Source organism: Anolis carolinensis, chromosome 3 (assembly GCF_035594765.1).
Source record: "Anolis carolinensis isolate JA03-04 chromosome 3, rAnoCar3.1.pri, whole genome shotgun sequence".
In the NCBI taxonomy this organism is placed as follows: domain Eukaryota; kingdom Metazoa; phylum Chordata; class Lepidosauria; order Squamata; family Dactyloidae; genus Anolis; species Anolis carolinensis.
Genome location: NC_085843.1, coordinates 182,339,713 through 182,352,417, shown reverse-complemented (window position 1 = coordinate 182,352,417; position 12,705 = coordinate 182,339,713). Strand labels below are relative to the sequence as shown.

The window sequence follows — 12,705 nt, the reverse complement described above, 5'->3', positions numbered from 1 at the left end:
CCTTTTGTTGTTTCCTAGAAAAAAGTTGAACAAAAATTAGTGGAAAGGCATGGTTTAGATCTAGAGTGAAACATATTTTTGGTGTTTAGTGTGTTGTCCAAATACTAAACAATGCCTACCTAGTTATAACTGTGCTTTGTTGGGAAAGATCTTTTTAATCATGGTTTAAAGTTTGTTTGATAATTACAATTAATCATAGTTTATCAGCTTTGGGTGACATGAGCCTATTCTTATAACCCACATGATGGCCTAGCTGCTGGCTAACTAATCTGCTAAATTGTAGTCCATGAGTTACAAACATTCGATTTACAAATGACTCATAGTTAAGAACGGGGGTAAGATAACAGGAAGTGGCAGAAATCTATCCCTTGGAAGGGACAGTCACTCCTTAAAGAGTTATCATAGGGAAAAAGGTATCTCAATCGAAGCTTTAACACCAGTACTTGTTTCCATAACAAGCCACATTTTTCAAAATTCAATTATCACAGGGACAGAAAATTAAGTGAAAAATTCTGAACAGGGACACAGACAGAAAAACAAACACCACAGGGGTGTTAACCCTTCCCTATGTTACCCAAAGCTTACACACGCACAGATATATATAAAAATGTACTTAAAAATGTACCTGTTTCCGACTCATACAAACCTACAGAACCAATCTTGTTTATAACTTGGGGACTGTACACAGTTTACACATAACTCAGAATAAATAATTACTGAAGAATCTTTAATAAACAGTAATAGTTTTCTAGGCAAACAGGCATCTGTGTTCACCTTTTGTGTCTTTTTCAAGTCTTATCAATGGATATAAGCAACTCATACAATGAAAATGCAGTTGCTACAGCTTCATCCTAGGTTCTTATAAATAAGAAAAAATAAAATAAAAATACATTTCCTACATTGCAATTACAATGTTTACACACACACACACATACACACACAATAGAGATAGAGAGAGAGAGAGAGAGAGAGAGAGAGAGAGAGAGAGAGAGAGAGAGAGAGAGAGAGAGAGATTGAATTAAAATAGGGAGCTCTTCCTCTTCCTTGCAAAGCCACAAATCTGTTCCCACCCAAAGGTCAGAGCTTTTTAAATGATTTAAAATAATATTCTGTAAATGGACCCATTTTCACCAGAGGTAGCGGATCTGTAGCTAGCATATGCCAAGATCAAAGGTCATCATGTCACTGTCATTCAGAGATGAAGAGATTCTCTCTCACCCATTTTCCTCCTAACAAATGAAGTATGACATCTAAGGAACAGAGTGTTGTTTGTTCCACTGCCAGGATATGCATAATGGAAACATTAGCTCTGAGATCTTTTTTTAATCTGTCAACCTAATGGCTCAGTTCCTTAATGTGTTAGAGGACTTTAAACTGTATCTCAGTCTGGGTCATATAAAGCAGCCCACAGTTTGCAGCTTGACTAGATCATGGTGACATAATATAACCTCAGCACAACATGGCTTATTATTAAATATCAACTTGTCTGTTTATTCCCATGGACTTGGACAAAGGCCTTGATTTTCTCCAAAGATTACGTGAGGTTCTGAGTTATTTAAAAATAAGCATCCAGTCTATCTCTGCCCTTTCGTGTCCCCCCATTTCCTCTCTTTAGAAAAAGAACACACATACAGTCCAGAGCTGCAATGGGAACTCTGAAGTGCTTTTACACCAGACTGCATTTAATCACACAGACTGCTAGTTTGCACTGAACATTATTGCAGCTTCCCTTGGATTGGACTGAAAACTTCCCATGTATCATCTCCCCTTGCCCTTCACATGTGTTTATTTTTCCAGCTTATGTTCTCTGTTAATTCCAATCTTACTTTCTTTCCTGCTCCCTTCCATTTCTACTTTCTTCCTCCAATGCTGTTGAGATCCAACATGCTGTCCTCCCAGCTACTGGCATTTAGCTACATTGCACAGGAGACTGTTTTGCTACCTTGACCTGAAATATCCTGTCTAACTCACCTGGAAAATAACCACAAATCTTTTCCAGAGAGTGTAGGCTAACTTGCACATACTAACAAATAGTATGCAGATGTCCTATTTTCATATTAAGCCATCCAATCGTAGTGGCAGTGGGGAGACAAACTGCATAGCAAAATTCAGAAATGCAAAATGCTTAAGGGCATGTTGAGATTAAGTGTGTGATTAAGTGTGAACTAAAGCGGGTCTCTCACACATCCCAGTTCTCCACATATGCCTGCTCCTTCAGGTCTTTATATAAGACCTCGTCACATTAATGAGGGGTACTGGGGTGATTCACCAGCCCCTGTGGTGAATCTGCTGGGCAATCCTGAAGCCCTGCACCCTGCCTCACTTACATCGACTCTTCCCCATCATATGTGGGGAAGTGTCACTGCATGGCTTCCCCCTGTGCTGACCCCATTGTTCCCTACCTACAGTGTCCCACCAGAAGTCAGTGTACATTGTGTGATGGGCACCATGGGGCTCTCTTGATCAGACGCTTGCAGCCACCTGTGTAATGAAGTCATATGTTTAGAATATCTAATCTCCCTAGTTCCTGGACCCATGAACAATTGATGCCTAGAATCTATATTATGTTAAGATTCAGCCTTAGTTTATTGGCATTCAACTAGCCCAGTGTTTCCCCAATTCTAGCCTTCCAGTTGTTTTGGACATCCACTCCCAAAATTCTTGGTCACTGGCTAAAGTAGCTGAGGCTTTTGGTGGTTGAAGTCCAAAACACCTGGAGAACAAGAGTTTGGGAATCAATGAAAAAAACCCGTCATTGCTTCTAAACAACGGTTCTGTTGTTTACAGCTTTTGCACTTTCAGGTGAAATGGGGAGATGGAGTTGTTCATCACTAGTATTTTGATAACATTGCATCTGAGACTTGAGGCAGCAACTATGACTTGTTTTATTGTTGATTGATTGTTTTATTGTTATGTTTTTATATTGTTTGTGACCTGGACTTGGCCCCATGTAAGCCACCCCGAGTCCCTTCGGGGAGATGGGTCGGGGTATAAAAATAAAATTATATTATTATTATTATTATTATTATTATTATTATTATTATTATTATTAACTACCATATTTATAGCCATCATAGCTGAGTAACCACCCTTCCCTTATGACATGATATATTTGCACTTTTAGCACTTTGGCCTAGATCCTTTGAACCCAATCCATGATTTTATCATTTTATCTTGTATGTGGTTTTTATGACTTGCTTTTATTGTCTGATTGATTTGTTTTATTGTTTTGTTTTTATATTGTTCTGTCCGGGCTTGGCCCCATGTAAGCCGCCCCAAGTCCCTTCGGGGAGATGGGGCGAGGTATAAGAATAAAATTATTATTATTAATTATTATTATTATTAATAATAATAATAATAATAATAATAATAATAATAATAGCATCGAAGAGCATGGGCTACCCTATAGCATATATAGGAAGAGGCAGTCTCCTAACAGTACTTTTTCAAAGTGATCCTGCTTATAAGCTCAGAGCCCTCTCAACACAATACTCCCTCACCAAAATAATGCAGAACATCACCAGAAGGATACCATAGCCAATGGTATCACAAGCTGTTGAGAGATCAAACAGGGTTGGAAGATTAGCACTCTCCTTCCTCTATGCCAATAAACATCAGTACCAGATACTGAGTCCTGAGATGATAATGATATAATTCAAGAGTTTTTGATAGTTTCAGTTCTTTTGCAGTCATTTCCCTGCTTCTTCTATATGACAACTAACTATTCATAATTAACAGGATGTAGAACAGGTCTTCTTGGTTGATTCCAGAATCTGGGAAGGAGTGAATCATATGGGTAAAAGTACTATCTAAACCAAGAGCATTTAGGTTTTTCAAGATTGAAACAAATCCTACGGTTTGGAAATTTACATCTGATGACTTGAGTTTGAAAACTGACAAAATATGTCCCTGCAAACAATCAGAGCCGAATTTTCCAAATATTCTCCAAGAATTGTTCTACATAGATTACATTATGCTAATCTAATTTGAAATTTAGAACCCAGCTATAAAATGCATTAAAGACATAGATCTAAATCCAATTTTTACTCCCACCAGGGTAGAGGAACATGGTAGAATTAACACTTACATGAACTATATTCAGTTGATCTACTGTGTTTAGAAATAACAATCAGGTTTAGAACATAGCATGCAGTTCCAATATGGGTCAGGACCACAATGTGTGGAGAGGATTGATCTAGTCTTTTCCTCTGCAGCCGCAGTCCTCACCAATTGAACTTGGTACCTACAATAACTACATTGGATAATTTATTTTATACTTACTAAATTTGGTTTTGATAGGTCTTTATCTTTGAACTAAAATAGTTTGAATAGCTTTTCCCTATATCCCACTGCTGCAATGAGGATAGTCCTAGGGGAGTTACCCTGAGAAGGCAATGAAATATGTTTGGGTACCATGTTCATAATCTATAGAGGTAGTACTTACACTTATATTTCAGTAGGAAATAATATCCGTAGATTACAATAGTCAATCCTTTAGCTTCTGGTACCCTGTATAGCTAGCAGAACAACTAAAAAAAGCGGCGGGGGGGGGGGGACCCAAGTCACAAGTGCCACCTGATCCAAGACCTTCAGGAAGTGTGACATTTTTATATCTCTCAAATTTGTTGTATAACATAATGTTTTGGTGCTTTATTTGTAAAATCATAACCTAATTTGGTGTTTAATAGACTTCTTATTATCCAACATATTCGCTTATCCAACGTTCTGCTGGCCCGTTTATGTTGGATAAGTGAGACTCTACTATAGATTTGAAAATATAAATATAAAAGATGGCATCTGAGCAATAATTAATGATTTCAAAGAAGCCTGACCCAGTGGCATTAACTCACATCTATTTTTTTAAGTAAACATTAGATGTTTCATCATTAAACAGCATATGTGAACACTTCGGGTGCTGGGCAAAATCTGCAGTAAAACTCACTATAGATTTTCCTTATTTTGAAGGGGCAGCATCCTCACCATGCCAGACTGTGTTGTGTCAACAGCATCTGAAGTTGGGTGGGAAGTATCAGCTTCCCTCAAAGTTTACATAGATATTTATGTCTCTGCCTATGGAAAATAGATTTGTTACTTTTGAAAGTGACAGATGCTGATGAAAGAGATGCAAATGAAAGAGAAAGGGAAGAAGCGCATATTTGTATGTACAAATGGATATAAGTGGCTTTTTATTAGTGTGTTTTGTAGAAAGAAATATGTATTATTTTACATATTCTCCTTCATTCAAGATCCACTAGCATGAGGGGGGCGGGGAGATATCCAAAAAGTGTTTTGCAGATGATGGAGAGGAGAGAATCTGACCTGAAGAAACACTTACAAGGAGGATTATGTTTGAATCACTGGCTATATCCTAACTATCTAAGGGTTGGGAGTAACACACACATTTAAAAAACCTCACACGTTTTAATATGCATGCATATATGCATATATTTATTTATGGGAATAATTGCCCCTTCCCCTTGCACCCCTGCTCTGGAAGGTCCATCATGCTGGCATATTACAATGTAGTGTTCAAGTGAGACAGATCTCCCTGTGTATGCGAGCGATTGCAAGATTGTTACTTACCCGGTATAATTAGAACATCCATTCCACAGAGAAAAAACATTTAAAAGATAAAGAGTGTATTTAAAAATGAATCTTCCCAATGCAATTTTTTCATAATTATAGTTTTAACAGCTTATGGTGATGGTGGAAGCGGCTACTTAAGAAAAATTAGGAGCCTCATTTGGGGGAAGATGATGCCTCGAGAGACCTCGTGGTGCCATTCTTCAAGAGCCTGAACACGGAGCTTGTTCTGAAGAGAGCTCACTGCTCTTGATACATTGGGGCCATACTTGGCTTATTATGACCAGTGCTGGTATTTTAATTAAAAAGGCCACCTATGCCATTAAATGTAGTGGTCTCATTCTCTCTTTTCACATTTTCTGAGGATGTGACCAAAAGAACAAATTGCAGATGCACACAGCAGCATGGGTTCTGAGAGCTGGAAACACACGCAGTTGGTTTTCTAAATCCGAGCATGATGTATCTGATCATCAAATGCTCTTACTGTAGCATACAGATCCCTATAATTTTCACAGTTTTCTGCAGCTGCTAAGTGTGTGTGTGTGCATGTGTGTGGCGGGGTTGTGTGTGCAGCGTGTATATGTGTGAGGAGAAGAGGCAAGTCATTGTCACTTCATTTAAATTATAAGGGAGCCTATTGTTTTACAAATAACCTTCATGATAAAAAAATATATACAGTCTCGTGGCACCATTTTCAACGGTGCTTTTATCAGGGCCTTTTGAGGCAAAGTGTGTATGCAATCCACCCAGCAATCGAATCCCAGCAGTGTGCCTTGGTAGGGACTCTCAGTAGAGACAACACTTCGTTAATTTAAACAATTGTGGGCTGCGGGAGTTCAAAAAAAAATTCAGCTGACTTTAACTGTCACTAGCCCAAGCACCTTTATCCCCAGGCGAGCAGGAGCAGCTGGATTTCATTTCTTGCTGCCAGACCGTCCAACATCTTTGCTGAACATCCCAGGAACTGAGCGCCTTTACTTTAAGGATTTTATTCAAGGTGACAGCTCCTCACACTTTAGCGTTCAGATCACCTCAAGTAGCTGAGATCTCAGTGAAAATGAGAGCACTTCTGCGGGAAACTCCAAATTTAGATTGACTGAGGTTATCCTTAGGCCTCTAGGACCCAACCTCCATGACAGAACAGGCCTGCCAGGAACTTTAAAACTACAGTGGAGTTTGTAATGATGTCTAGGGAGAAATCTTCTGCAGGAACCATGGAGAATACTATAAGTGATAGGAAAGGATGTCAGGTTTCGTTAAGGCTGGAGACAGTGTTAGAATATACGTGGCATAATATGGCACCGGTATCTCTGTCAGCATCTCTGTTTTCTGTCACTGCACACAATTCCAGGCCTGTCTGTAGCCCTGACAGTGTCTTTTCAGATCAGGTTATTGCCAGCCCAAAGACTCGCTCAGCACACTGCCAGATAGCCCCCTTTGTTTGAAGCCTGCCCTTTTGTCATTAGCGCACTTGATGTCTATTTAAAATCTAATGGTGAATGCAGTATCTGTTTTCCTGTCAAGAGATCATTGACAATATTAATACCTCATGTCCTTGCCTCATTTTCTAAGCGCTGACACCTAGCTGCAGTCTCCGGCATTCATCAAAGAGAACTCTCTCACCAGGATTTCCATAAACAGCCTCGGTCCCAATTGCAGAGAAACATGGCAGCTCCTCACATAGGACTTTTATCAGTGCTGTCTGCCAAAGGAGCCTGATGAATGCTGTTTATAAAAAAAACAAAAAACAATTAGTGTTAATAAATGGTCTTTAAACCCACAAGACTTTCCAGCCTTATGAAAGGGGCTAATACAGTTTACAAAGGAATACTGTCTCATGCATTCAGTTTCCAGAAGACGGTGTAGAAATGGATAAATCAGTCTCTTTCGAGTCTGTATCACTGAAATGTCTGCTCACTGATGCATACATGTCATCCACAAAAACAAATCAATGTACAAATTCAGAATTAAAAAATATAAAGGTAAAGGTTTTAATTACTCTGAATTTATCTGCTTGGATTTTAATGTATTGTCCATTATTTTATTTTGTGCATCGTTGGAATGTTTTAAGTTTCTGTTAAATATGTTATATTGTTGTTTCGGGCTTGTCCCTGTTGTGAGCTGCCCCGAGTCCCTTCGGCGAGATGGGGCGGGATATAAAAAAAAAGTTTATTATTATTATTATTTATTTTCCCCTGACGTTAAGTCCAGTCGTGACCGACTCTGGGGGTTGGTGCCCATCTCCATTTCTAAGCCGAAGAGCCGGCGTTGTCCGTAGACACCTCCAAGGTCATGTGGCTGGCATGACTGCATGGAGCGCACTTACCTTCCCGCCGGAGCGGTACCTATTGATCTACTCATATTTGCATGTTTTCAAACTGCTAGGTTGGCAGGAGCTGGGGCTAACAGCGGGCGCTCATTCCGCTCCTGGGATTTGAACCTGGGACCTTTCGGTCTGCAAGTTCAGCAGCTCAGCGCTTTAACACACTATGCCACCACCAGGGCAATGTATTTTGTCTCATCATGTTGATGTTTATTCAGTCGTTTCTGACTCTTTGTGACCTCATGGACCAGTCCACACCAGAGCTTCCTGTCGGGCGTCACCGCCCCCAGTTCCTTCATAATATTTGTCTCATCATAATATTTCTAAATATCTTTCTCTTTTTTTAAAAAAACAACTACATTTTAAACATAATATTTTAGCTCTGAATTTAGTCTTCCTTGGAACAGCCTCTGAAATATATGGGATGTTAATCCAGACTAATGGGTTGAACTAAGGGCACACCTGCATAGGCCAGTTACTGTGGGGCCGGTCCGGAGTGATAGTATTGTGAACCAGCCCTAGATGCCCACCTCTGTCTCACTACAGTGTGGGATAGAGTCCAGGCTGCCTAGTGTTGCCAAACCCAGTTCGACCCCCCAGACTGCTACCTGTCATGTTTTCATCATCATACCACCACAAAGCTCCAAGATCCCCTGGCCATCTAGGGATGCTTTTGCTGACGTGAGCAAAGGTACCTGTGTAACTCGGAGGGGGAAAAGGGGTCAGCCTCCTCCTTCCCCCCTGCCCATCTCTGAGTCATGTGTGCACCAATGGAGCTCTTTGAAGCTCCATAGCCACCATACAATGATGACGACATGATGCACATAAGTGCCATTTCATTTTCTCTGAACTGCAATAAGCAGGAAAAGCAGGGTAGAGTCAATGACTGTGTGAACAGCAGGGCCAGTTTCTGTTAAGAACCGACCCAGCTGTTCACACTACTGTGAAGTGTGGGGACTCTTCAGAGCATTCCCCGACTTTACCTAATGCAGGGACCAAACCACGTTAAGCAGCTGTGCCCTGTGTTGTTGGTGAGATGGCTCTGTGCTATGGAGCCAATTCTCACTTGCTTCCAGTTTTAGTGGCCATGTAGATGTTCCTTAAGGGTGGTTTCAATCTTTTTTCTTTCAAAACACATGTTTCACAGAATATTTTTAGCATAAAATATTCAGTGAAATGTGAACCACTACATAAAGTGAAGCTAGATCCCAGTGGAGTATATCATTTAATATATTTACTGATCCAAAAGCTGGACTACGTTACCAAATGTTGGTAAACTGCACAAGAAATTTATTTGGGTCTCATATTCAAATCTACTGTGCAAATTCTCTCTGCTGGTCAATGCGGAGTTTGGAGGGCTGTATCATCTAAATTTTCCCATTACTACAAATTTTGTGATGAAGCTCCTGGCTAATAAAAATAACAGAATATGTATAAACTACAGTAGTAGGTTTTTACAGGGAACAGCCTTCTTGGTTGCTGCTCCCAGCCTGTGGAACTTCTTTCCTTGGGAAGCCAAATTGACCCCTCTATCAGGCAGTCTCCTCTGTTTATCCAGGCCTATGAATGTCACCTTTATTTTACTGCAAGCATTTTAATTAGGATTTGTTGTATTTGTTTTTGAATTTTTGTTATCATCACCATCATTGTCATCATCCTCATTATCATTATCATCACCATCACTACCATATTTCAACTGTTTTTTTAAAAAACTGTTTAAAATTAATATTTTAATATGATTGCTTGTTTAACTTGCCACGTTATCACACTAGGACTTTAAAGCGGACAGCGGACAGCTGGCAGAATTCTGGGAAATGTAGTTTAGAGCAGGACCTTTTGAATTCCCAGCTACAGAAGTCATTGCCTTCCCAAACTACATTTCCCAGAATTCTGCAGGTGGCAGAAAACGCCCAAAATGCAGGGCTTCCCACTTTAAAGCCCTAATGTGATAATGTGATATGACATAGCACTGTAAAAATGAGAGAGAGATAAATATTTTCTGGGGAAATACATTGGAAAACATGCATGTAAGTAGAATTTTTATTGAAATTATGGAGATAGAGGATCATTGCAGAAATAGGATTGAATGGATTTATGAATTTACAAATTGGATGTGTTACAGAGAATTATCAGCCTACCTTTACTTAGCTAATTCCAGGTGTCAATATGCAATCATTTGATGTGTATATTTAAATTAGAACTGTAATAGTTACCTGAATTTCAAGGTATAGTTGGAGTTTCTTGCTTAGAAGAAATTTCAAGAGAAGGAAAACAATGGTTAACATATTAGTCTACACCAGTGATGGCCAACCTATGACACGCGTGTCAACACTGACACGCCAAGCCATTTTTGCTGACACATCTCCGCATGGAGATTGATTGGATGAGTATGTCTTTTGTGGCCAAATTTGGTGTGATTTGGTCCAGTGGTTTTGTTGTCTACTCCATGGGAATTATGGATATTATTATTCTATTATTGTTGTAGTATATTATCATTTTATTACTATTATATTATTATTATATTATTCATTATTCATGACTACATTGAAACTAAAATAGAGAGAAATCAGCGTGGAAACTGCAAGAGGTGCCATAGATTGTTGTACATGGAAATAATAGCAGTAAATAGTTTTTGATTTATTAAATACAGTTATATATTACAATTATATATTTTTGTTATTTAAACTATACATATTGCAAAATTATGGGTTTTTTCTCAAAGTGACACACCACCCAAGTCATGCTAGGTTTTTTGGTGAATTTTGACACACCAAGCACAAAAGGTTGCCCATCATTGGTCTACACATAACATCTGAGCTGCATGTATACATGCATAAAATCATCTCTGTGTGTGTTTAGGCCTGGAAATACACCTTGGTTCATTCAAATGGCCTGGAGATGTGCATGTATTACTCATATTTTCATGGTACACCTTATTCAAATATTCAACCTTATTCATAGCTGTCCAGCCAGATATGTTTTCCCTAAAATAAGACATCCCCAGAAAATAAGACCTAGTAGAGATTTTGCTGAATTGCTAAATGTAAGGCCTCCCCCAAAAGTAAGACCTAGCAAAGTTTTTGTTTGGAAGCATGTTCACCGAAAAGAAGGCCAGAGCATGCAGGATCGGTAAATGTACGTACCATAAAGTGTTGTACATGGAAATAATGGTAGTAACATGAAATTCTTGATAGGATTCACAGTTTGTCTGGTTATGCTGGTTTGTGATGACAACTACTGTACAGTATACAATAAATGTTCATGTTATTGTTCAACAATAAATGTGAATTCTTCTTCATGGAAAACTAAACATCCCCTGAAAATAAGACCTAGAGCATCTTTGGGAGCAAAAATTAATATAAGACAATGTCTTATTTTCGGGGAAACACGGTAGGCACAGCAGTGAGCTTGAAAGACATAATTGCTAGCATTTGCTTACATTTTAAAAGCCAGAGAGATAGTTCTGTAGATGTTACGTGTTACTCATGACTGCCAAGACACTTTTACAAAAAAAAAAATCATTAAATTGAAATCCCTAGTAACATTTTGTCAGAGGACCAACAGGTTTAACAGCATTATAAGCCCTAGTAGCCTTTTCTTAAAACAAATAAGACCATTGGCTCACGTGTCCCCTAGTTGTTGTAATGCATACTGACAGAAGCTTCTGTGGAACTGAATTCCAAGACATACTCTCCCCTGCTCCGATCTTCCTGCAATGTGCTATTATTTGCACATACCACATTCAATGCTAACTGCTCTCTCTCTGTCTCTCTTTTTTATTTTTGCAGGTGTTTTAGGGAAATGTCGGTATGTCTATTATGGGAAGCATTCGGAAGGCAACCGATTTATACGGGATGACCAGCTCTGAGGGAGACTGCCTCTGCAAAACGCTTTACACAGGGACACACACACACACAGCTTCCACCTCTTTTGAAGGAAAAGAAAAAAAAAGGATGCATCAACCAAAGTCCTCCAGTTCCTTCTGCTGACTTTGCCAGACCTGTCAAAACCATCCTTCTGCTTTAGCCTGAGTAGTCACATAGAGATTGACATGATTGCCTCTAAGCAGGTCCCATCCACCAGTGTGACAGACAGCTGCAGCAAAGCACCAGGCCTGACAGGAAGAACACCATGATGGATTGCCCGGCCCAACTGCTGCTTGCCGGAGAGCAAAGGTCACACCTGGGGCCCCACTGAGCATGCTCAGCTGCTTTTCAGAGAAGCCCCTGTCTTTATCTGCAGCTTGCCTGTTGAGCGAGAAAACTATCTTTATCGAAAATAGCTGCAGTCTGAGAATTTCAGAGAACACCAGCTCCATATCTGTCTCTATTGTCCTCAGGTATCTAATGCTAACACACAAAGTAGATGTATCACATGTAGAACAGCACAGTTCACTTGTTTTTATGTGGGGGGGGGGGGGACACTAATAAAAGCATCTGAAATGCTATTTAACTGCAAATGCTGGAGAAAGGGGGTGTTTCTTGATAAAATTCATGCATGTTTGTATTTGTCCCTAACTTAGCAGCAAGGATGGAAAAATAATTGTCATTGTAGTAGTAGTGTGCTTGTTTGTCTTTGGGGGCAGAGATTATATATAGGAACAATAACTGCAAAAGATGAACAGAATAGAGGGATATTGTTGAGTTGTCGTGAAAAAAATTAATTTGGGGAAAGAGTTGATTTGCTCTCCCTATGAGAGGGCACATGTATTTGGTTCTACTTCATCAGTCACATTTGTTACTATGCAGTCATCAATATTCAAATAAAGCAAATCCTGTTCCTTGTTTTGCTTTTTGTAA

The 12,705-nt window shown here is 39.4% G+C and overlaps 1 protein-coding gene and 1 long non-coding RNA gene across 2 annotated transcripts in view; one reads left to right on the top strand and one right to left on the bottom strand.

Annotated features, from left to right (window-relative positions):
* The window catches only part of lrmda (leucine rich melanocyte differentiation associated), a 973,974-nt gene extending 961,284 nt beyond the window's left edge, over positions 1-12,690 (top strand). The window contains exon 7 of the mRNA XM_062975874.1: positions 11,695-12,690. Coding sequence (XP_062831944.1) covers positions 11,695-11,774 — 80 coding nt within the window. The 3' untranslated portion in view covers positions 11,775-12,690. The remainder of the gene's footprint in view (positions 1-11,694) is intronic.
* LOC103279402 (uncharacterized) overlaps positions 1-12,705 on the bottom strand; it is a 206,049-nt gene that overhangs the window by 35,239 nt on the left and 158,105 nt on the right. Inside the window, exon 3 of the long non-coding RNA XR_506760.3 lies at positions 7,130-7,308. This is a non-coding gene — a long non-coding RNA (uncharacterized LOC103279402). The remainder of the gene's footprint in view (positions 1-7,129; positions 7,309-12,705) is intronic.